This window comes from Chionomys nivalis, chromosome X (assembly GCF_950005125.1).
Source record: "Chionomys nivalis chromosome X, mChiNiv1.1, whole genome shotgun sequence".
Taxonomy (NCBI): domain Eukaryota; kingdom Metazoa; phylum Chordata; class Mammalia; order Rodentia; family Cricetidae; genus Chionomys; species Chionomys nivalis.
The window spans coordinates 25,165,175-25,190,935 of NC_080112.1; the positions used below are offsets into that span (position 1 = coordinate 25,165,175).

Here is a 25,761-nt window from a genome sequence, read left to right on the forward strand (position 1 = left end):
GGAGGTGTGGTGCAAGTGTGTAGGTTTTCAGAAGCCCAAGCTAGGTCAGTGTGGTTCTCTCTTCTTCCTGCTGCCTGTGGATGTGAACGTAGAACTTTCGGTTACCTATCCAGCACCACGTTGGCCAGTGTGCCACCATGTTCCCCAGCATGACGGTAATGGACTAAGCCTCTGAAACAGTAAGCAGGCTCCTATGGAAATGCTTTCTGTTCTGAGGGGTGCCATGGCCACGGTGTCTCTTCACAGCAGCAGAACACCGGCTAAGACCGTGCATGTACCTGTAACAGCCAGAGAGCATCAGGATGCCCTGAACCTGGAGCGACAGGAGGTTGAGACGCTGACACTGTCAATCAAATTTATGTCTTCTGTAAGAGCAATGTGTGTTCTTAACTGCTGAGCCTTCTCTCCAGCCTCATCACAGAGAAACCCTTACAACAGTAAAACTGGGATCCATGTAAACTGTCTTACAGGTAGCGTCTGGCTGAAGGAGGGAAGGAGTGGGGAGGAGTCAGCTGCAGGAAAAAGAGGAGGAGAAAAACCATACTTCAAAGTATGGCCTCTGGGCTGGAGAGATGGCTCAGGTTAAGAGCATTGCCTGCTCTTCCAAAGGTCCTGAGTTCAATTCCCAGCAACCACATGGGTGGCTCACAACCATCTGTAATGGGGTCTGGCGCCCTCTTCTGACCTGCAGGCATACACACAGACAGAATATTGTATACATAATAATTTTTTTTAAAAAAGAAAACAACCCATCCTACTCCTCATTTGAAGCAACTGCAGGCAATAAGTCTGCTGAAGTTTATCATCCTACACGATTAAGAACTCATAGAGGAAAATGCAGCTCCAGCTCATTCTCATGCCGTTAGGGAAATACTATCAATATACAAGACAACAGGATGTAAGCAGCCAGAATAAATGGGCTATCCAGCGATCTGCAGTGCCTCAGAAACATCAGGTACTCATTTGTTTCCTTATGGTAAAAATCAGGGGCAGGAGAGATGGCTCAGCAGTTAAGAGCACTAAAAAGCTCTTCCAGAGGACCCAGGTTCAATTCCCAGCACCTACTGTCTGTAACTCCAAGATCTGACGCCCTCACACAGACATACATAAGTAAAACAACAATGTATATAAAATCAAAATAAATAAGTTCTATTTGAAAAATCAGTACTGAGGCTGGGGATACAACTCAATAGTAGAAATTTTGCTAAGAGTTTGGAAGGCCTTAGATTCCATCCCCAGAACTGGGGGCGGGAGAGCAGAACCCTGAATCTATAACTGTTAATAATTAGTATTTCACAAACATTTTTAAAGAAGTGAGCCCAACAGTGGTGGTTTTCAGCTGCTTTTAAATTTTTTTAGACTTTTTTTATGAATGCTTTGCCTGCATGTATGTATATGCACCGTGCGTATACCTAGAGTCTGTAGAAGCCAGAAGACAGCATCAGATTCCCTGGAGCTGGAGTTACAGATGGCTGTGTGCCACCATGTGGCTGCTGGGAATTGAACCCGGGTCCTCTGCAAGAGCAACAAGTGCTCTTAAAGACTGCGCCATCTCTCCAGCCCCATAGTTGTTTTTTCGAGACAGGGTTTCTCTGTGGTTTTGGAGCCTGTCCTAGAACTAGCTCTTGTAGACCAGGCTGGCTTCGAACTCACAGAGATCCGCCTGCCTCTGCCTCCCGAGTGCTGGGATTAAAGGCGTGTGCCACCACCGCCCGGCCTCCCAGTTGTTTTTTAAACCATTCCATAAACCCCACACCTTGTCCTCATGTTTTCTTTTGCAATAAAAAAAACAAAAAACAACAACAAAAAAAACTCAAAAAGTTTGGGGTCTTTAAAAACATACTCGAATCATGTTGAATAAGGCTGTGCTTTATTACATGCATAATTACAAATCTGTGCTAAGTGAAAATGTATAAAGCAATGGCAACCTAGGTTTAAGCCACACAGAGAAAGGGCTGGACAATCCCATTAACCTTTCTGCTAATGTCCATTCCGTTGCCTTGAACGTGATTGTTTCCATTTCTTACAATTTGCATAGCACTTACTTATCAAAGTGCTTTCCATTCATTGTCTCAGTTTATCCTCACAACAACCCTGTGAGGTAGGTAGGGCAATTTACACTATCCCCATTTTGCAGATGGGAACACTGAGGCACAGAGCGGTTAAGATCTTGAGGCTAGTTAGTAGAAGCATAGGGAATACAAACCAGGTCACCTAACTCCCCAATCCATGTTTTCCTTTTTACACTCTGTCACTATACATGACCAGGGAGCAGAACAAAGTGAGCAGTAAGCCACAGCTTTGGATAGGGCTGTGTCTAGAAGCAGGTGAGGCTAAAGCTACAAAAGCATGGCTGAAGGGTTGGCAACACTCTCATAAATGACTGATCTGAACAGCTCAGCACCAAGCTTCCTGTGGAAACCCGGGCTTTATTAGCTTTGGTTGAAGCTCATTTCTGGATGCCAAGCTACTACAGATATCTATGCATTAGCTTCAGCGGAACTTTGACCAACTCTTAGGAATTAAAATGTCCAGTCAGACAGATTTTCTTTGGCTACTGCAACTGAATCCAGCCCTACAAATGAGCTTCCTACAGAGAAATTTCCACGGTGCCCATGGGCTGGATCCTGGCCCTTCTGGTCCTCCTGGCTTCAATGGCTCACCCAATAGCTGGTATATTTCCCATGGCCAGAAATGAATGGGAAGAGGTATAAACAGGAGGCTGGCCTTGGTCAAATATAGAAGAGTCATCATCATGACATTTAGTCACCCTTTGGTGACATGACCAAGATGCTGTCAGGCCCAATTCCTTTCTGGCCTGTACCTGGATAGCAGCATAGCTTCAAAAGACAATTTTCGAGAATAAAATATTAAACATATAATTTTATCTTGAATGGAATACAATTTAATCATCACATAGTCCCAAAGGACCAAATATATAGTAAAAAAAAAAAAGTAAATACTTATATAAAAAGCTGAGTACTAAAAAGGCAGGACAATGGAGAAGAAAGAAAAGTGAAAGGCAAGAAAGTGAATGGAGGGAAAAGAATCATATATTCTGAGGTACCCCTCTACTCGACAGCAAGTCTGAACATTCCCATTCTGATTAAAAAAGAAATAAAACCACCACAGGTCCTGCCTTCTTCCCCACTTCAGACGTTTTTCTCACTAAATCCTAAACTACCCCAAATCCCAGCACATTTGGACTAATACATAATACAGTTAAAGCCCTCGCCACTCCCAGTAAGAATTGCTGGCTTTGGCCCCTACTGTGGAGTGAGCAAACTGCCAATGGCCTCATCCGGAGGAGTTTCCGTTCTCTATTCTCGGGATGAAGTTCTCCCTACCCACCAAAGTCCATATTCAAACAACATGCTCATAAAAATGGGGAGAGATTTGAACTTAGGATATGCATGGTAGGGGGAGCAAAAGAAGCGAGGCAGAGACAGACTTTGTTTCTGCCTTCTATGTACCATCATAGTTTCTCCTCAGAAAGGCCAAACTTTAGTCAGGGCTTTCGCTTGACAAGTGTGCACACACAGGCCAAAGACCCTTTGGTAGCAACTTAGAGGTAGGAATTTTTGACTGTAAGGTTAGGCTGGGCAACCTGATAGGCCCCATGCAAAAAGAAAAACAAAGAAGAAGGAAGGAAGGATGAAGAAGGGAAAGAAGAAAGAAAGAAAACACATCACATCCCTCTTGGAGGATTTGGCAAAATCATATTAACATCATGGAAAAACTCCTTTTGTTCCCTTCCTCTCTTTATAACTTTGCCCAGATGCAGATGCTTAGGAATGAGAATGTGGCCAGCATATGTATAGCTTAAAGTTGCTAATACACATTTTTCCAAGAACCTCTCTCATTAGAACAAATGGCTGGAACCGAAAACCAAAGCCCAGCAATTGCTCAACCCTGCTGTGCCCACTCATATCCAACCTTACACAGCTTCTGAGCTGCAACAGGAGAAAGCAGCTTATTTTCAATAGAGAAGAAGGACATGGTAGGGAGGCTTAAAACAAAAATGGTAGGACCTTTGTCCTCTAGACCTTCAGACAGTATGTTCCTCCTTCAGTAAATGTCTTATGTTGACCCTTCCCACAAAACTCAACTGTCCTGGAGCCCAATGGTGCTTTGAGGCTCTAGCTTGGGAATCCTGGACTTGAGGATGATTTGCCTTTCTCTCCCTTTGAGGCACACAATTAAGCTTTTTCTGCCCACCTCATGCCAAGATGCACGGACACTGGGACATGGGATGGCTTTCTTCATACCAGCTGACACCACACACATTTTGGTAAGCAGGTCTGCCATCATTTTCAATGCCTCCCACACCCCCTAAAGGAACCCAGACAATCTGAGAGGTGGTTGCAAAGATTAATATCTTAGAGCCCACACATTTAGTAACTGAGCTTGTCAGAAAGGCCCCTGCTCTTCCTGTAAAGAGTTCAGAGTTAGACTTTAGTGCCAAAACAACTGGCCTGTTTTACAGTTAAACCAGCAAATTAACCGTCTGCTCTGCCAGCTGGCCAATTCAAAGTACTATCAACTCCAACTAATCCAGAGGTGCTCTGTTCTGTGGACCACAGCAGCTCCACGCTGCAGCTGGGCTGCGCCAGGACACTGGGGCCAGAGAGGGAAGGGTGTAGCAATATGGCTGCTTCTAACCAAACATAAGTAGACGTGATCTTTAACAGCTATTATTTCACATTGCCAGTCCCGTTTGTTATCTCTAATTGAACTCACTATGCTCTCTCTAAACTACAGTAAGTTCTTTCCATTGAAGGTGTGCAGATAAAAAAAAAATAGCAGTTAGACTTTTACAGATCCATGAATTCCCTTCATGGCTAGATTTCCTTCAGATCTATTTCCTTCAAAAATTCACACTCTTGAGGCATTTATTGGTGTTCTTCTGTAAACGCTTTCCTTATAGCAGGCTATTTTCTTGTCTTAATTCCTTTTAAAATCTTAAATTATCCAGTAGCTTACCATTGAGGTGTGTAGTCATTTGAGGCTGCTATCAGATTTTTCTATATTGGCTTTGTTTTTTTTTTTTCATTTTCATTTTTGTTTTGTTTTTAGGATTATTTAATTGGTGAAATGAAATGAAAATGACAGGAAGAACTCCCTTTACCTCCAGAGAAGAACCACTATGTGTCCAGGTGCCAGGCTAGCCATCTTGTAGAGTACTCCAGTAAGAACGAGCCAACCGTTGAGCTAAACCCTAGGATTGGACAGACAACGGACACCACCCCCTACAGCGATCTCTAGCATACAAGCTGCAAGGATTCCTGAGAAACTGAGGTTAATGAATGGTATTTCTAAGGAGTGAGGTATTAAAGGGATAATATTATCAATTATCTGGAGGGCCTATTGGTGCTTAGCATCTAGACAGTATCATTCGCACAGTGTTATCTGATTTCTTAGATTTAATCTCTGAAGTAGCACCTTAACACTGGCTCGTCTGTGTACAAGGGACAAAAAACAAAAACTAGAAGGCAAACAAGATACAATCCATGTCACCGCTGCTGTATGAGACATGACCAAACCTTTCCTTGCCATCAAAGACCAGATACAATAACGTTTCCTGCTTTGCAAACTTCAGTGAGGAAAGATCACTATTGAAATAGGTACTGACTGAACCTGAAATACACAGAACAAGAATTCTGGTCTCCACGCAATACACTAGGTGGTCAGGCAGAGTCTCTTCTGATACAAAGAATGTGGTGGCACAGAAGGCATAAGACATAAAGTCACAGAGCCATGATTATGATACCATGTACCCCTTTTCATTAAAATGCCAGAACAATATATTTAAAAGGAGAAACTCTGGTGGCTACCTTGATACAGTCAAGATAAAAATCAAAATATGCTTTGACTACTCAGCCCTGGATAATACAGGCATTTCTGATCTGGGAACGATAAGAACTGAGGATTTTAAAAAAGTCCTTGACTTGGGGATCAACAACTTTTAAAATGAGGTACACTGAGTTGCTTGGGAGGGGTGGGTTACAGACAGGAATGTGCCAAGTGCTGCTGATTCTGAGCTAGAGGGACAGTAGGAGGCATTAGGGACAGACTTGCATGGCCTCATTGCCATGGGCAGCTGAGACCAAAATGGAGGCGGCAGCAACGGGGCCGCACGACAAACAAAAAAGTGATCCCTCTAGTGTAAGTGCTGCGAGACCGCCGGGCCTTGGCTTACGATTTAACTAGCCCTACTTGTTAATTGTTGTCATTATTAGGAATGATTCGCTAAGCACACTGCTCCATCCTAAAGAGGATTTGGTGCTGAGAAAGGCGAACAGAATGGAGGGAGAAAATAACAGGAAATGAAAGAGTGGTTGGAATGCTGGCAGTGGCTCTTTAATTCCACCAGGTGCTTCTACAATGTGATTGTTCTTAAACTGCCACAGCTGTGGTAGGAAATTGAGACAGGCACCTTGTTAACTGGGTACAAGCACCTTAGGCGTCATCAGGACTCATCCATCCACCTAGGTTCTAGGACAGCTCTGCAGCTTGCTCAGATCTCTAAGGACGGTACCTCCAGGTAGCTGCAGTTGCTGATCTTGTTCCAGTTCCGCCAATCCATGAAGGATCTCGAGCCTACGCTATGCTCCCAGGAACAACGGCCTGTTGTGCATACTCCACACTGGGGCGAACACGGGTGTCCAGTTATTTCAGTACTGGTGCTCTTTTCAAAGGACTGCATCGGGATGCTGCCGCAGCCCCGAACCTTCCCTGCCTTAGCAGTGTTCAGCCTAGACTCACTTCCATATACTGTTCCTACTTATTCCAGAAGCCTAAAGCACCATCATCCATGAAGGTGGCATCTGGGTAAGAGATTTGCTTAGAACTTCACAAAAATGTGAAGTTCCCAGTCACCAACTTTGCTCAGAACTTTAGCTTCATTTCAAGAAAACCGGAAGTAATAATTCCCAGCTACTAACAAATTCCTAACAAAGTCCTTGTCTACTAGCTGGCATTGCCGTTTGGAAAATTAGCCTTTAAGCAGCCAAGGAGAAAGCTCTGTAACTTAACTTTGTGTACTTCAAAAGACCAGGACGAGCAGGCTCTAAAGGTCAACCCCTCTACTTCACTGGGAGGAGAGTAACCAGAGCAGCACTGTCTTCAATGAAAAGGTAAACGTAACAAACTAAAAAATGCTAAATACTGTAACAGGAATAAGAATTGAACTGAATCTTCACAGTCTAAGAAATGCCATTGCTATTTCCTTCTGGCTTTCCTTTCTGTAGCTTGAAAGGCAAAGCCCCTTAGTTCACACTTCATCTTCCACCAATGACAGTTAAGAGTCCCCCCCCCAACACATGACTTTTGCATGAGTTTCCTGCAGGCTATATGTCAGAATTGTTGGAATTTTTCTTGCATAGTTTTCAGTGATTGCATATTGGCTAACAATTAATTTTAAATTAAAAAAAATATTTTAAAGAACAAACATAATTAAACCATAGCAATCTTGGTTACTCTTTCATAAACCCTTCCTAATGCAGTATCCCATAAGCCTAACTGTATTTTCTCCTAGAGAGATTAATTCCCAGAAATTATGTAGTGCAACTGGTTAACTTGTAGGAAACAGACAACACACTAATATGACTTCACCATCCAAATACGGGAAATGTGTTTTGTGTACCCAGTTAATAAAATATATCCATGGTCCGCAATGTCCTTGTTTTATATCCAAAACCACCCTGGGATTCTAGTTGAAGAGAATGGAATCAGGATCTTGGTTTGCCATCTGTGCTATATGCTTTAACACATCCTTTTTGGTAATGATTCCAAGTAAGCGCCTGAAAGAAAAACACACAGAACAAGACCAAAATCAATGTACAGTGAAAATAGTGTTCTTAACTAAAAGTGATGTTGTCTTCCCTAATCCTTCTCAACTTTGCCTTCAGCACTAGCTGTATTTGGAGAATGATGAGCTAACAGTAAGATGCATATATATTGCCAACAAACGGAGCAATGCATACATCCCTAAATACATGACACATTCCCACATCTCCCCTGATTTAAACATTCCTCTCCAAACCTATGCATCTTATCTATTTACTGCAGTCCAGCTCCAAAGCTCCACGCCCCCCGCACCCACACACAGCCCTGGTCCTATGAACCGGTTGCGACTCTGCCCTGTTCCCAGCGATGGCATGCTCTGTGCAGGCTCTCCCACAGCCCTTATTCGTTTCGCTTTTGCCCTATGATGACTTGTGTGTTCTTGACTTTCCTAGAACCATACTCACTACTCAAGAACACAGAAAGCTTTATTCAGCTTCATGTCTCCCCAGAATCTCATGCAATAATTGCTTACATGAGTTAGGGTTTCCAGAAATGCTGAACATACACCTCCCTATTAAAGAAAGTCTACGTACTAACTTAGCTCTTGGATGTTATTTATAGTGCCACTTCCAAATTTAGAAGCGGGAAGAGTCCTTATAGAGTTGTTAGGTTAACATAGAGTGTTAAAAACAAGAAAAGCCTCCAACCTTCTCCTTAGCCTACACTCTTTCCCAATAAAAACAGCAGGGCTTCTTTACTGGACAAGACATATTCCAGGAATGAAAGAGCCTTGGGCTTGGAGGTTCAAAGACTTGTGATTTATAGCTACCCTACCATCTATGGAAACAGGGGCCGTTGTGTAAGGCAGACCACACTGAAAACTGGATACTTGTGCTTTGTCCTTAAATAACAACAATGGGATTATAGGTGTCAAGCACAATAGTCTTCCTTTCTTTTGGAGACAAGAGTCTCATGTAGGCCAGGGTGACCTAAACTCACTCCATAGCTGAGGCTGGCCTTCAACAACTGATTCTCCTGCTTCTACTTGGATCAGCAGCCTTCTGTAACCATGGCTTGGGTAACTCAAGGGCAACTGAGGTCTAGAACAATACAGTAAGAGACTTTAAGAGCAGGGGGAACTCCGCAGTCACAAAACGTTTATGACAGGTATTACTATAATTGTTCTACATGTTTATTGTTTTTACTCTCTGACTGCATCTGGCTTATAAGCTAAGCTTCCTCATGGGTATGTGAAGTTACAGTAACAAACACAGTACATGTATAAGTCACTACTAGCCACAGTTTCGGGCTTCCAGTGGGGATCTTAGAAGGTATGTCCAAGGGCTGGAGGCAGCACTGTACGTCTCCAACACCATTCCAGCTTCCGTGATGCCTGTGCATAGCACAGCTCCTTTCTTGGTAGATGAGGAACTGAGTTACTGATAATGGACAACTAGTAGTTTGCACCTTGATGTGGGATTCCCCTCTGTATGCTATGAATATGTTTTATTACCACTGGTTAATAAAGAAGCTGCTTCAGCCTATAGCAGGGCAGAATATAGCCAGGCTGGAAGAAATAGAGAGAGAAAAAGTAGGCGGGGTCAGGAGATGTCATGTAGCCACTGAAGGAAACAGATGGACCAGAACCTTACCGGTAAACCATGAACCTCATGGTAAAATACAAAATAATAGGAATGAGTTAATTTAAGATGTAAGAGTTAGTTAATAAGAAGCCTGAGCTCATAGGCCAAGCCATGTTTAATTAATACAGTTTCTATGTGATTATTTCGAGTCTGGGCAGCCGGGAACTAAGAAGCAGCCTCCGCCTACAGCACCTCTCAAACAAGGCCCTTTAATCACGTCTACCTTCTTCTTGGAGCTGTAATAAAGGCCTAAAAGTGTTTCTTTAAATTTCGGCCCTCCCTTTTCTCTCTCTATTCAGTTCCTCCCACCATGCAAAGTGCCTTTCTTCAAGGGGGCTCACCCATTGTGTGTCACCAGGCACTGGCGCAGTCCCAGCTTGCGGAAGATATCCACGACAATCTCCATTGGCGTAAGGTCCGTCACAGTGAAGGGGCTGAGATCCAGGATGTTCCGAAGCTTCAGGGTAGGAGGAGTGTATGGCGGCATTGGAGGTGAGTGCTCAGTGAAATAAATGATGGAAGTGCTCACAACCCCATCCTGTTTCTTCCGAGCATTTTCTATGCAAAGGGAAAGCAATGAAAATCTGAAAGACGAAGAGCTAACTCTATTCTGTCCCTTAACCAAGCCCACTCCCTTTGTCTCCCCGATTCCATGCACACTTACGAAGTTCCTTTATTCCTTTTCTGAAATCCTTACCAATTGAAATAATGAGATCTCTTCGAAGAACAAAGCCTACAAGTCTCTGTGACTCCCGGGAGACTACCACCGGGAAGCCGCTGTAAGTGGTTTCGCTGATGATGGTCTCCACATCCTCCACAGTCATACTGTCCTGAGTAAGGACAGTCAACAAGGGGTCATTTCTCCGGGGCTTCATCACATCCATCGCCAGAGTCTTATGAGCGAATTCTTCTTTGGCTTCGAGAAAGGGATATCCATTGAGACGAATGTGAGCATCATAAATGCCCTCTCGCCCAAGAGCATCTGCTACCCACTTGCTTGTCATGGCTGCAGCCATCAGAGGCACAATATATTCCAGGCCACCAGTCAGTTCAAACATTATGACAACAAGAGAGACAGTCATCCTAGTCACCCCACCTGCAAAGAAAAGAGACACGGGAATCACAGCGGAGGAGTCAGGAGAATTGCATGCCTGCTGTGGGGTCTCACTGGGAAACGCACTGAACGTGGTCTCAGCAACAATTGTGCAGACTCCAGACTGCATTAAAGCGAGACTGTACAGGAGACATGGCTTAGATTTCTCAAAATAACAAATCAGAAACAGCATTCTAGTTGTTAAAAACTGATTTTTTTCCTAACTGTAGATGCAATATACATACACTCATGACAGAAAATTTTCAAGTTTTTTTCTGATAGAAAACATGTGTTTTTACATATGTGAGCTCATATTATGGTTAGTTCCTTATCATACTTTTCTCCCATTATTTGTTTGGAATATTTGGCATTATTACCAATTTAAAATTATTTTATTTTTTTTTATTTTTATTTATTTATTTATTTATTTTTGGATTTTTCGAGACAGGGTTTCTCCGTAGCTTAAAAAAATTAAAGGGTTGGGGCAGCAAGATAGTCACTTGTTGCCAAGTCTGATGAACTAAGTTTGATCATCCAGAACTCCATTGGTGAAAAGAGAAACGTGAATCTCGCAAGTTGTCCTCCGACCTTCACACACAAGCCGTGGCATAGGCTTCTCCTCTCCAGCCACAAAAGAAATGTAAGAAAGAAGTTTTAAATGTAACATTGAAAGATGCTAAGCGTAACAGAGGCTTTGCAGCCCAGGCCTGTAATTTACTCAAATGGTGGCGGCAAGAGGATCACAAGTGCCGGAAGAACTTAGTGAGATTCGATCTTAAAATACAAAGGGAAACGAAGTATTGCAGTATCGCTCAGTGGTATCTATATAGCACTGGAATATAGCTCAGAGCTTGCCTGGTGAGTAGCATGCCTTGGGTTCAATTCCGAGCATCATATATGTGCGCGCACACAAATATGTTAAACACAACCACATCATGTTTAAGGGCTGTATAATGTAATATATGGGTGGAGCACAATTTATTTCATGATTTCTTTAATGCTCAAATTTAGGTTGGGCTGCTTTTCAGATGAGGTCTTATTATGTACACTAGGCAGGCCCGAAACTTGAGATTCTCCCTGTTCAGCCTCCTCCCAAGGGCTGATTACAAGCATGTGCTACCATGCCTGCCAATTGTTGTTCCTATAAATAATACTGTGATGCACATTTCTATGCAGCTAGTTATGGCCAGATTTCTGATGACTTCCCCTATGTAGGAGATTAGAATTACCTTTCTTAAAATGTCTGCGAGTAGTAAACCAACAAGAAATGGGTAATCATGAAAAAAAAACCCACTCTACAGTTCACTGCACTCCTTATTACTGTTCATTTTACGTCACTGGCAGGGGTGACTTCTTTGAAGTCAAGGCAAACGTTACTTACCTAAACAGGCTGCAGCCCCAACCATTGCATAAAGGCCAGGTGTGATGCAATCGGCTCCCTGACTACACCAGCTATTGAAGATGCCCCAGTCATGGTGGTAATAAGCCAGTTGCTCCATCCCTACTCCTAAAAGACGGCCCGCTATAGCACCAACAGCCATGCTGGGGATAAAGAGACCAGAAGGGATCTGCGAAGAGAAAGAAGAGGCGTTTAGTGCGGACTGATGTGGTTGCTGGTGGATGGGAGGGCTAGAGAACTGACCCTCTGCGAAGCGAACAGGCCAACGACAGTTTGACTATGCACTATGCTACCAAGTGGCTGCAAAGATCTGTGTAACACTACGGGGACTAGAGGTTCTCTGGGACGTGCAGGCAAGGATGACTTCGAAGAAGCTTACCCTGATTCGGGGGTCCATCAGGCAAGAGCCTGAACTCTCCAGACCAACACAAAACTGGAGGCAGAAATTAGGCCTTTCCCAAAGAAAAAGGAAAATAGATGGAATTTCTTATATACGCAGACATTTCCCCCAATTCTAAATTTTTATCAGTAACAATCTACCCTTTGTTGACTACCGTGTTTTATGCTGGATGGCCTACATATAAGATTTTTTATAGATGCTCTAAATGCTCAATAATAACCCCAGAAATTAGACCTTATTATTCCCAAATGACAGACTCCAAGGTTCAGAGAGGTTAAGTCATTTGCCCAAAGTCAAGAGTTAGTGAATATTAGTGCCGGGACTTAAATAAAGTATTCATAATGACACTTAAATATTGCTAATCCTAGCCTATCATTCAAATACAAAAGATGGTAGAAGTTTCCATGTACCTTATAACAACACAACAGAAAATGAAATAAAAATTTTAAAGGAGATACTGGTTATATCTGTATGCTTTATCAAAAAAGGGAATATTCATCTACCTTCCTGCTTTGTTTCTTGACTTCTAGGAACTATTAATATGAAACAAAGGAAATGATAATAAACAGAATCAGAACAGCTTATAGCTCTTCAATAGTATTTGACATTGAAATGCAAGGAAGTTGGTGCTCTGTGCATCTAAAGATTCCCTTTAAATACAACAATGAAACAACAATGTTGAAATGAACCCAAGAAGCACCCAGAAACTTTTCAGGGTCTCCATCCTATCCCTGACTCAAATGTCTTTCCATGGAGAACGGAGGAACAATTGCTAGGGTGGAGGAAACCAATGCTTTAACCAATTCTCTGGTTCTGTTTCTTCTAAAACTTGGAGATTGTAACAGATATTAAAGGTAAAGAGTGACCCTTGTAAGTAAGAAACAATGACTGTACATACTTATTGAGTACAGCGTGATGTTTGGATATATGTATCCAATATGTAATGGTCAAGTCAGGATAATCACCGTATCTATCACTGAACATTTATTATGTCTTTGTCTTAGGAACATTCAGAATCCTCTTTTGAAATACACGATAAATTATTGGTATTGTCGCTTTACTTTGATATCGAGAGCAGAAGACTTACTCCTAGGATAATTCTACTCTCTAATTGTACGAAATCAATTTCTGTAGCTTCTTTATGTAACAATGTGCTTGGATTACTTTTTATAGATATTGTGGTGTGTGTGTGTGTGTGTGTGTGTGTAGACCAGAAGACAACTTTCAGGAGTTAGTTCTTGCCTTTTACCATGTAGGCTCTAGGAAACGAATTCAAATCTACAGGCTTCGTGGCATGCACTATTATCTTCAGAGCCATCTCACTGGTCTGTGTTATTTGTTTTGATAGTTGAAATATTTTAATCTTAACCTGTGAAGTGGATTCTACTTGTTACCAAGTAAGCAGGAATACTAACTGTAAAGCCATCATTTAGCTGTGTGTTGGATTGAACTCTATGAAGTTGTTAAACACTAAAATGTGTTTAAGATGGAAGAACATTGGCAACCTCATGGAGTTCAGGCTAAAATGGTACTTCTTTAATTAACTCTAACATGTACCCTATAAAGCATTAGTTCTCAACCTTCCTAATGCTGCGATCCTTTAATACATTTCCTCACGGTGTGGTGACCACTCCCCAAATCATAAAGTTATTTTTGTTGCTAGTTCAAACTGTAATTTTGCTACAGTTCTGAATTGTAATGTAAATATCTAATATGTAACGTCCAAGGGTGGCGAATCACAGGCTGAGAGCCACTGCTGTAGGGACTGACAGTGCATTAGTCAGACACTGGACTATTAAATGCTCTAGCATAAAATTCTCACTATCCTTTTTGTGGGGAAAATGCCTGTACACAGAAAAAGAGACAATGTTTCTCTTAAAAACTCATTACTGAGGCTTGCATTTGAAAAATACAGGTATCAGCAATTGGACACAGAGTTAGCACTGTCCACCAAGTCATGAAAACACTGGGGCGGGGCACAAAGGTTTCTGGGGAAAGCTGTTGAGATTTTAGGTTACTTTGATTTTGCCCGCCAAAGGCCACATTCACACAGCACATTCACACAGAAGTCACCAAAGGGCTTCCTCACCTTCATGCCGAAGGTGAATATGGTAATGACTATTTTCAGGATGAGTGTCAAAGCCAGCTGCCACATGGCACTGTAGACTCCCGCACCAGCAGGTCTGTCGGGCAGCTCAGCGCCTTTGCTTGTGTTGAAATGGTTCTCATAATCACAGAGCTTGGAGGAGTCCAGAAGGCCACAGTCATTGAATAGCTCAGAAATGAGCTCACTTGTGCTCATCCGGGTATATTCGTTGGGGAAAGCCAAGATGGCAGTGATGGCTGTCACAATGAGTACCTCGACGACAGGATACTTGCCCAGTTGTGTGGTTTTACGCTTCCGACACCAGGCAATGTTTGTGCGGATAAACAGAGCTCCCCAAAGGCCACCAAATATGCCTAGCACAATGAATGGCACAAGCTCAAAAAGATGCCATGGGGTGTGAAACTCCACATAAAACAGAACTAAGCGGCTGTTTCCAAAAGGATTGATGGACCGGAGTGTAAATGCTGCCACCAGGGCAGCAAAGAACGAACGCCATAGTGTTTTGAGGGGAAAATAGTAGCTGACCTACAAGACAGAAGGTGAGAAACAAACTTAGTCAGGATGCAAAAGCTGTTTCCAATCAAATGCTAGGGCTGCTGACATTGTACTCAAGGATAAAAACTTTCCAGAAATTTCTGGCTACATGCTAAAGGACCAAGTTAGGCAGACACTCAGGAATTGCAACATACATAGATACTGGCCATGATTTCTAATACAAAGGCATACACATGCTTTACAGACAGAAGTCATTACCTCTTCCAGGCTGAATAATACTCCACCAATAGGTGCCCCAAAGGCTACAGATACACCAGCAGCCGCTGCAGCTGATAAGACCTACAATCCAAAATGCAAAATCAGCAATAAAATAATATGGCTTTCTTACATTCAATCACATTTTTAAAGTCATGTTCATAGTCACCAAGAATTTAAAATAATAATAATAACCTTACCTGGCTGACCACTTTCACACAAGCAACACGAAATAGACTCTGTGGGTTATAATTAAGTGCGTGTGCATGTGTGTGTGTGTGTGTTTGTAACAACAATAATCGAAGAAAAAGGATACCGTTGATTTGAGAAGGAATGAGTGGATCATATAGGAGAAGTTGGAAGGAGAAATGGAAAGGGGAGAAGTGGTGTAATTGTATTTTAATTAAAAATATTAAAAATAAATTTTACACGTTCTATATCATAAAAAGTTCAGTACAATTTCTATTTACTTGGAGAGCAAACACTGTATGCTAGATGTTGAATACATACATGGTTCATATGCTTGAACAAAAAAAGAGACTTTACTTTGTGATTGAGACATCTTTTTAATTCTAAATTGGGCCCCAACTGGCAGCCTTCCTGGTGTAGCAACTGAACTTGAGTTTGAAAACCCAGATACAGTTCTTTGCAGTGAGGTGTTTCACCTGCATACAGTTTTGCTTCTTTTATTTTTTTAAATTATCGTTATAATCATTTCCTCCTTCTATTTCCTTTCTCCAAACCTACTCTTCTTTGCTCTTCTTAAAAATTATGGCTTCTTTTTTTACTGATTCTTATTACATGTATATATGAATATACATATCTATTCCTAAGTATAACCTGTCCAGTCTATATAAGGTTACTTGCATGTATATCTGTGTTTTCAGAGCTGCCTATTTGGTATCCTGTGACCAGTTGCTGTGCTTCCCTGGGGAAGCCTATTTCTCCCACTCTTGGCATTCCTGGTTTGCATGTAGTTTTTTGTGTAGGGTTGAGGTCTCGTGGGCTTTCCCCTTAGTACATGTTAGGAAACATTTTAATGAGATATTATGGAAGGCTCTAGTGACATAAAAATGAAGTTACAGTTTCTCAATACAAATAGAGAAACAACTAGATTTTTGTTTGTTTGTTTGTTTTGAGACAGGGTTTCTCTGTGTAGCAGCCCTGCATGTCCTGGAACTAGCTCTTATAGACCAGGCTGGCCTAGAACTCACAGAGATCCGCCTGCCTCTGCCTTCCGAGTACTGGGATTAAAGGCGTGAGCTACCACTGCCTGGCGACAATTAGTTTTTTAAAGGCCAGAAGACAGGTGGAAAGGCCAGAGAATAAAGCACCACAAGGAAAGAACGGGGAGTGAACAAGATGTGTTAGAAAGGACTGTCTTGTACGTGGAAGTGGAGGCATGGAAAATGTGCCGAGCACACACTAGTAGCAAACAGACTAGAATTCATAGAAACTCGCCATTTCCTTGTACACTAGTAGCTGCGAAAAGAGATGGTTTAGAGGCATATAGTAAAATAAAATTGAACAAAAGAAAAAAATTTTGAAGAAGGAAATATTTCTTGGCAAAATAAGCAGGCAGGTTTCTTCAGGACTGGTAGACCACCCGAGGAAATTAAGGGGTGGGGGAAGGAGAGAAGTCTCTGGTGCTAACCTTGAGAGCTTAGAAAAGTCAGAGGTCAAAGGCTGTCACTTGAGAAGGACAAGGAAGCCAAAATCCAACCCATAAAAGGGGATTCCACTGGGTATGTTTAGGATGAAGGTGAAGGGGGAAACTTGGGTTTCATATTGGAGAAGGGAATCTCTACACCCCCATCCAACTCAGCGCTGTTCATTTCCCCCATCTGCTCACTGGGACAAGGCCACTGGTCACAAACATGGGGGGCCACTGAGAGCGACAAGAAGGGAAGTGAGCCCCAGGACGACAGAACAAACACCGGGATATCTAACTTAGAGAAAACACACTGAAGAGCCCAATGGTTATAAGATGTCAGGTAATAAATATCTGGCAAGTTCAGACAAACATTTCAGCTTTGACAAGGAATCTAGTTTCAAACTCAACTCCATCCGTGTGGAGGCAGCAACAACCAACACTTATTCTTGACCTTTAGCATGGCTTTCTTTTCAACTAGTCCACTTGCTACACATTATTCCTGTTAAACAACTTCTCTAGTTGAACACAGCTTCTGTATCCGCTCCTACATGACAATCAACTCCTAGACCGCCCCTCTGTCACTCTCGCCAGTCACTCTTCTTTCTGATGGCCCCATTTAATGATCATTAATTTCTCCATTTGAGGGAAACTTTATTTCATACTTAAAACCTCAGCATTTTCAGCTTCCAGAGCCTCTACTTAATCTTTTTTGCTGCTGTTGTTATTTTCAGAAGAAACCACTGGATTCCAATTTTACAAGAGGTCCTTTTTAACCAACGATCCAGGCCTTGACCTACTCTGTTTGTGACTTTTAGTCATTTCAAGGAAAATAAAAGAAGAACAATTGCTTTCTTAGGTTCTTTATTATAGTAAGATAAAAGTAACCGTGACTTGGGACAATTTTTAAAAAATATTCTTCCTCCTCAGTGGATGGGGGTGTAGAAGGGAAGTAGAGAGAGGGAACAGGAGGAGACGCGGGAGGAGAAACTAGTCAGTATGTAAAATAAATGAAAAAATTTAATTAAAAAGTTTTAAAAATTCAAGTTAAAAAATTAAAAAGAAAAAAATTCTTATTCCTCAAAAAAGTATACATTAACAATGGGATGGATTTAGCACAAGCACAATGTGGCAGTTTGAAATGGCCCCTAAAAAGAATGGCACTATTAGGAAGTGTGGCTTTGTTGGAGTGGGTGTGACTTTGTTGGAAGAAGTGTGCTACTGTGGGGGTGGACTTTGAGGTCTCCTTTGCTCAAGCTTCACTCAGTATACTGTATAGACCACTTCCTGTGGCCTACAAAATATAGAACTCTCAGCTACCTCTCCAGCACCATGTCTGCCCACGTGTTGTTATGTCCCACCATGACGGTAATGGACTAAACCTCTAAACTGTAAGTGAGCCACTCCAATTAATTGTCATCATCAGAGTTTCTGTGGTCACGGTGTCTCTTCACAGCAATAGAAACCCTACCAAATGCACTATTTATATTTATTCTTCCACAGCAAGGCCCGCAAAGTCTATTATTTTCTCTAATGTCTTTTTAAGAAGTGGCACATAAAAATATAATACAAATTCAAGTCCCCACTTCTCCTTTCCTACTGCCTTATTCTCCCACCAAACATAAGAGCATGCTTTTTACAATTCAGAATAAAATTATTTCCAGATATTTTTGAGTTTTGTGTGTTCAACTTCACATATGCAGGTATGAAAGTGTGAGCATAGATGTTTGTGTGTGTGAGGACAGAAGTCAACCTCATGTGTTGTTCCTCGGGCACTGTCCACTTTGTTTTTGAGAGAGTGTCTCTCATTGGCCTGGTCCCAGCCAAGCAGACAAGGCTGGCCAGTCAATGAGACCCAAAGATCTGCCTGTCTCTCCCCAGCATTGGGATTATAAGAATGCACCACTTTTAAAAAATGGGTTCTTGGGGATGAAATGTTTGCAAGGTTAAGTACTTTACTGACTGAGCCACCGCATCAGCCCTAGACACATTCTTCATAAGTGTATAGACATACAGTTTTAGAAAATAACTCATTATCCAATAAACAGTAGTCACAAACTAGCTGTAGTGTTCTGTTGCCAGCAATTCATGTCAAGATATTTAGGGCCATCTCATTCTTTTAAATGGTTGCACAGTTTTCTATGATATGAGCAGAATATATTTTTAAAACTCAAGCCCTATTTGACGGATATTTTGCTAACTTCAGACTTTTACAAGGTTAGTAAGTTTATGTTGGCTATCTGTAGATACCTGTACATATACACATGCTAGGATGGCCAAAAGACAGACTCCTCAAACTGAACTTGCTGAATCCACAAGGGTGAAACCCCGAAGTTCTCCCCAATAAGACTGCAGTATTTCTGCTCACAAGTCAAAATACGCTTTCAAGCTCACGTGCCATTACCTCTCTGCGCTTGGCTTCATTCTTCCTGTATTTGTTGAAGCAGTGGCACAGGATGTTCCCACAGCAGCAGGCCACGTGCACTAGGGGGCCCTCTTTGCCCAGGCTCAAGCCAGATGACACTGCCAGCACCAACGTGATAGTTTTGATGACAAGGGTCCACTTACCCAAATAGCCCCTAATAATGAAACCACTCAGGATAGTTTTTATCTGTAGGCCAAACACAGAAAGATTGAATACAGACTAAGTAATTACAAACAGCTAAAATCTATACCCCCTTACAAGAACTATATAATCCCTCAACCAATCTCTCTCTCCCTCCTTCCCCCTCCCCCCCACACACATACACACACACACACACCACATACACTTGTCCCAAGAGGGATCTCAGTATAGGAGACACCTAGGAAAGCCAGAAGCATTCTGGAAACTGCCATGGACTTTAGGGGAGTAAAGGGCTGTGTAGCAGCTGGAACGAGTCTACTGTAAGGATGAGAGTGTGTAAATGGAGAAGCAGGAGCAGCTGAAGGACTAGCTATTCCCTCTGGTTATAAAATGTTCTGAGAATAAGATCAATGTTCAAGAGAGAGTCTGAAAGAGTAGGTACAGCCTGGAGTGTTTGCCAAAGAACACTGTGACTTAATAGTCACAGGTAACAGTCCTAAGTAATCTTAGGAGCAAGGGCATCTTGATAACCTAAAATTGTAGTTGTCTGACTAAAACAATTTAAGCCCCAAATACGTAGGAAAGAGGTTTGGGCTACCATCTCCCCCCTTCCAGCCCAAATCCTGTGACCAATGCTGAGAGGAGACTTAAAGGAAAACCTAGATGGAGCTTAGATGCCCTCTGGCTCTGATCCTGATTGATAGCCACCAAGATATAGTATATGCAGGAATACCCAGAAAATTTTGGCAAAAAGTGGTTCATACTATACTTACCTCAGGGATTCCAGAGCCACAGGCATAAGGTGCAAACGCTTTGACAAGAGATACAGCAAGGAAAGCAAACAGGAGAGCCCAGAGGACGTACATGAAATAATTGACTATGTAGGCAAAGGCTCCCTGGAACACAACAAAAAGACAGATGATGTTTTAGTGGAGACAGCTGGGTGTGGAAGGCAGCTCTGTTCAGTGACATTTTGCCAAGAGAGTAGGCTGGGAAGAAAAAGAACAACAGTAAATTGTGTAAATATCTCTTCTCAGGCCATTCATGAGAGAAAGCACAAAAACACCATTAGGCACCCTTGGTGCTAAAATCACATGCCTTGCTGCAATCAGAGGAAATTCGCAAGGACTCTAACAGTCCAGATGCCGAAAAGGAAAATGGAGAGCCCTCGAACATGATTTGCTTTTGTCTTTGAGACGACATCTCACTATGTAGCTATGGCTGGCCTAGAACTTGCTATGTAAGCCAGGCTAGCTTCAAGCTCACAGAGATCCAACTGCCTCTCTAGCCAGAGGCATAGACCAGGAGGCCCAATTCTTGGCAAGAGAAGGCTCATTTAGCTTTTGGTGCACGGTCTTGATTATACAGCCCTATCTGACCTCTAACCTGCAGCAATCCTCATGCCTCTGCCTCCCAAGTACTGGGACTGCACGCTGAAAGCATACATGGTTACAGTTTACCTTTTATTAGTGTTTTGTCAGTTTTGCAATCAAATCCATATGATCCTATGTCAAGTTTTTAACAAGAGTTACAATAGCCTTCCAAGTCTCTGGGCTGGGTGAACACTGACTACATATCTGAAGCGATGACAAGTTTAGACATTCCATTACTCTTACCAGTCTTGGTGGTAAATTCTCACAGACTATAGCAACTAAAATTCCTAAGCATTGCTTCATTTCTTTAGAATTGTTTACGGTGTATGTTTAGGGCAAGTAGCATGATATGGGGGGGGGGGTCATTTTGTTTCCATTTTTAACTTTGGAGATTTAACCATGGGACTCACACACGCTAAAACACATGCTCTATCACTGAGTTATACTCCCAGTCTTGATTGTTGATTTATCTGAGTTGTTATTGTTGCTTTGAGATATTTTATGTAGCCCATGTTAGTCCTGAACTCATTAGGTAACAGAGGGTCCCTAATGAACTGTTAATTTTTCGGCCTCCACTTCCCAAGTTCTAGAATTCTAGGTATAAAGATACCAAGTCTAGCTCTAGACTTCATGTTTTATTTTATTTTTAAAATTTGTGTGTGTGTACATGTGTGTACATGCATGTATGTCATATTAGTGCAAGTGCCGATGAGGCCAGAAGGTGCGTTTGATTCCCTGGTGCTGGAGCTGCAAACAGTTGTGAGCCAATGCGAAGAGAAAGGAAGAGAGAGGAGTGAGGAAAGGAGAAGGAGAGGAGGGTGCTAGGGGCCGGCCACACAGCCACACAGCCACACAGCCAGCCAGAGTTAGAAGGGGAGAAACACATGAAGAATAAAGACAGGTAAAGAGCCCAGAGGAAAAAAAATGTAATTAAAGAGAAACGGGATAATTTAAGTTAGAAAAGCTGGCTAGAAATAAGCCAAGCTCGTTCAGTCCCAGTCCGGTGAGCTCCCATTAGATCAGGCACACTGTCTCAGTGGGTGGACCAACCCCTCGCAGTCCTGACTTCCTTGCTCATGTTCCTTCTGCTCTTCAACTGGACCTTGGGAGCTCAGTCCACTGCTCCGATGTGGGTCTCTGTCTCTATCTCCATCCATCTGGACCCTCTAAATGTGGCTGACAATTGGGGCCGACTGAGAAGCCAATGATAATGGCACTGGGATTTGTCTCTACTGCATGTACTGGCTTTTTGGGATCCTAGTCTGTTTGGATGCACACCTTCCTAAGCCTGGATGGGGTGGGGAGGGCCTTGGACTTCCCACAGGGCAGGGTACCCTGCCCTCTCTTAGGACTGGAGGGGGAGGAGGGAGAGGGAGTCTGGGAGCTGGAGGGAAATGGGAGGAGTGGAGGAAGAGGGAAATTTTGAATGGTATCATTTATAAAGCAATAAAAAATTTTAAAAAAAGAAATAAGCCAAGCTAAAGCTAGGCATTCATAAGTAAGAATAAGTCTTGTGTATTTATTTGAGCTGGGTGGCAGACCACAAAGAGTTAAAAACAAAACAAAAAAACCCTACATTTTGCTACATTTTGGCACTCAACTTGAGGGGGCAAACCCAAGACCCTAAGATTAAGAGTCTCATGCTCTACCAACTGAGCTAGCCAGGCCTAGATTCTCCTCCTATTTATTCTCTCTGCCTGCCAGCCCCACCTATTCCTCTCTCCTGTCTAGCTCTTGGCCGTTCAGACCTTTATTAGACCAATCAGGTGTTTCAGACAGGCAAAATTATACAGCTTCACAGAGTTAAACAAATGCACCCTAAAAGAACACAATACATCTTTGCATAGTTAAACAAATATTCCACAACATAAATGAATGTAACACATCTTAAACTAATAGTCCACAACAATTAACAATAAAGGGCTGGCAAGTAGTGATTCTTCACCAAAAAGGAATACTGCACAGCAGGGGTTATGCTTCAGATGACACAGATAAAAAGCTCGATAGACTTCCGACTCTGCAAACCATAAAACACGGGGAGAACTTAACAGACTACACAAGGAGAATCAGTACTCTGTAGGTTTTTTTTTTTTTTAGTTGTGAATATGATACAATTTTTTCCTTAGGTCCTCAGAGAACAACTATCTCTTTGTCCTTTAAGAGAAGTTTGTGAGCAAGTGGACTGCAGAGGTAGGAAACAAAGAGGGAAAGGCAGTGAAAGGGAAAGTAACAGGCGCTGGCCAGAGCAGAGAGCAGGAAGCCAAACTGTTGGCAAGAGAAGGACTCTGAAAGCTTCACAGACCATTTCCCCCAGGCAATGATTTCATTCATAAAAAGAGCCAGAGAAATCTGTTGTGTGAGCAAATCTCAAGCTCTGCTTCACAAGGAACTGCAGGAACAGACCACAAGAAAGGGCTAGTTCTCCAGGGGAGCACGCGGGAGTCATCCTATAGCATTAGAAAACCACAGGTCTCTCTCCTTCCCTCTCCCGCCTGCTTTTGCCTATCATTTTGTATACAGCTAGAGAAATAAGATGGGTTGGTGATGTTAGTCATGGGTAGAGTTTACATAGTATATTCAAGGCCCTAGGCTCGGGCTTCAGCACCACAAAAGCAAAAACACACCAATCAAAATAGGGAAGTAAATTCTATACATTTTAGATATATCAATTTCTTGTACTATTGTTATTCAAAGTGTTAACCATGGCCAGGGGTGGGATGAAGAATACAACATGATTATGCAAATGCCTTAAAAGTTAAGTGGCTGGCAAGATTGCTCAGTGGTTAAAGGTGCCTACTGCCAAGGCTGAACACCTGAGTTCAAATTCCAGAACACATGTCATAAAAAAAAAAAAAAGGAAGAACCAACTCCTACAACTTCTCCTCTGACCTCCACATAAGTGCCATGGCACACATATTCCCACATATATACACATATACATACGCACATATACACAGTAAGTATATACATTGATTTTTTAAAAAAATGCTTCCTAGAACTGGAGAGGTGGCCCAGTGGTTAGGTACTCATGCAGAGTGCCTGGGTTCAACTCCCAGTCCTCTTAATAATCTGTGACTCCAAATTCAGGGGATCCAATGTCTTCTTCTGGTCTCTGTAGGCACCAGGCACACACCTGTCGCACATACACACATGCAGACAAAACAGTCACACACAGAATACAAAAAGAATTAAGATCTTAAAAAAAATAATGACAAATGCTTCTTCCAAAGCAAGGGAAGCAGACATTCATAATTGCTCCATACATAGAGATTATATTCTGCATAGATAGATAATCTTCAACCACTTCAAAGAGCTGTAGAAAATGGCATTTAAATAACTCAGAGTTCAGTTGAAGTGAGACACAATTGCTCCTGGCAGCACCGATCTATTCCTAGAGAATGTTGAGCACCAGAAGACACTCCACTTGGAGTTTGTTTTCTTCTTGGCAAAACCAGCCTTTGGGCAAGGAACTGCCCATACCTCAACCACTGACAAAATACATAATATCCAGAAATGGATAAGCAAGACTGTCAAATCTTGCCAAGACAGGGTAAGATGGTTTTGAAAAATTTCTTGCCTTTGAAAATAGTCTGTAATAGCCAGGCGGTGGTGGCACACGCCTTTAATCCCAGCACTCAGGAGGCAGAGGCAGGAGGATCTCTGTGAGTTCAAGGCCAGCCTGATCTACAAGAACTAGCTCCAGGACAGGCTCTAAAGCTACAGAGAAACCCTGTCTTGAAAAACAAAAAAAAAAGAAAAGAAAAAGAAAGGAAGGAAGGAAGGAAGGAAGGAAGGAAGGAAGGAAGGAAGGAAGGAAGGAAGGAAGGAAGGAAAAGAAAATAGTCTGTCAGTTATTCTAGGCCGTAGCCAAAGTTGGTTGCCTCAGTGTTGCAAATGAGACTCTGAGTGATTGTCCAGGTAGTCAGTTGTCTCTGTCATTTGTTGCACATTTTGGAAGTTGCTTGATTGCACTTCATACTCACTCAAGTAACATTATTTCCCTTCTCGGATCTTTGATGGGGTTGAAGACTAGATAGTTATAGTTACTTTCCTCTCATGACTTGGCCAAGTTATTTATTATACAAGGCTTAAGCTACTTAGAATAGGATATTTGTTCTAATTGTATATAATTTTGTATTAGGTTTAGAACTCTCTTATTTAAACAAAAAGGGAAGGTGCTGCAGGAAGGTTGACCCACCCACTGGGGCGTGGCTTCATAGACTATTTACCCAGATGCCAAAGCGTGTCCAGCCCCTTCTCTCTTCCCTCCTGGTTCCCTTTTTGCTCATTCGGATTGTCTGGATCTCATCTCCATCCACCGTTCAAGCAGAGAATCCTGATTTGTAAGTTTTCCCCCTAAATAAATGTCTATCTCTCAGGTCTGAGCTAGTGTGAGATTTCTTTTAAGCGCCCGATATCTCTGCCTTCACTTAATCTCTCTCTCTCTCTCTCTCTCTCTCTCTCTCTCTCTCTCTCTCTCTCTCTCCCTCCCTCCCTCCTTCCCTCCCTCTCTCTCTAAGTTGTAAGGCTTTATAAGCCTTTTTAAATCCCAGTCTTTCTAATATATAAATAGAACTATTACGGTAGAAGACAGAAGCACTTAGAAATGGAGGTAAAACAGAAATGTTGTTTCTTCCTGGAAAAAAAAAAAACAAAAACAAAAATAAAATACAGAGACGGGTATGACAACCCAAACCTCTAACCAGGATTTGGGAAATCAAATAGGATTCCTGGGAGTTCTAGACTAGACTAGGCAAAAGAGTGAAACTTTATTTCAAGCAAATAAAAATCCTCACAGCTAACCAGAAAAATCACAAATTTGAGGTCAGCAAGGCAAATCATCAAGATCCTATCTCAAAATAATTTTAATTGAGTTAACTGTTTGTTTATATACTTAATGCTTTCTTGAGATAGGGTCTTATTATATACCCTAACTGGCCTGGCACTCAATGTATAAGACTAAGCTGGCCTGGAGCTTGCAGTGACCCTCT

The 25,761-nt window shown here is 42.2% G+C and overlaps 1 protein-coding gene across 2 annotated transcripts in view; it reads right to left on the bottom strand.

The window, feature by feature from the left end:
• Positions 1 to 1,867: 1,867 nt before the first annotated feature.
• The window catches only part of Clcn5 (chloride voltage-gated channel 5), a 161,915-nt gene continuing 138,021 nt past the window's right edge, over positions 1,868 to 25,761 (bottom strand). For both annotated transcript variants that reach the window (XM_057759245.1, XM_057759246.1), the window contains 8 exons: positions 20,171 to 20,293; positions 19,236 to 19,442; positions 15,184 to 15,264; positions 14,413 to 14,955; positions 11,906 to 12,092; positions 10,129 to 10,527; positions 9,773 to 9,989; positions 1,868 to 7,802 (listed from right to left, as the gene is read on the bottom strand). In XM_057759245.1, the coding sequence (XP_057615228.1) occupies positions 7,712 to 7,802; positions 9,773 to 9,989; positions 10,129 to 10,527; positions 11,906 to 12,092; positions 14,413 to 14,955; positions 15,184 to 15,264; positions 19,236 to 19,442; positions 20,171 to 20,293 (1,848 nt within the window). In that variant the 3' untranslated portion in view covers positions 1,868 to 7,711. The remainder of the gene's footprint in view (positions 7,803 to 9,772; positions 9,990 to 10,128; positions 10,528 to 11,905; positions 12,093 to 14,412; positions 14,956 to 15,183; positions 15,265 to 19,235; positions 19,443 to 20,170; positions 20,294 to 25,761) is intronic.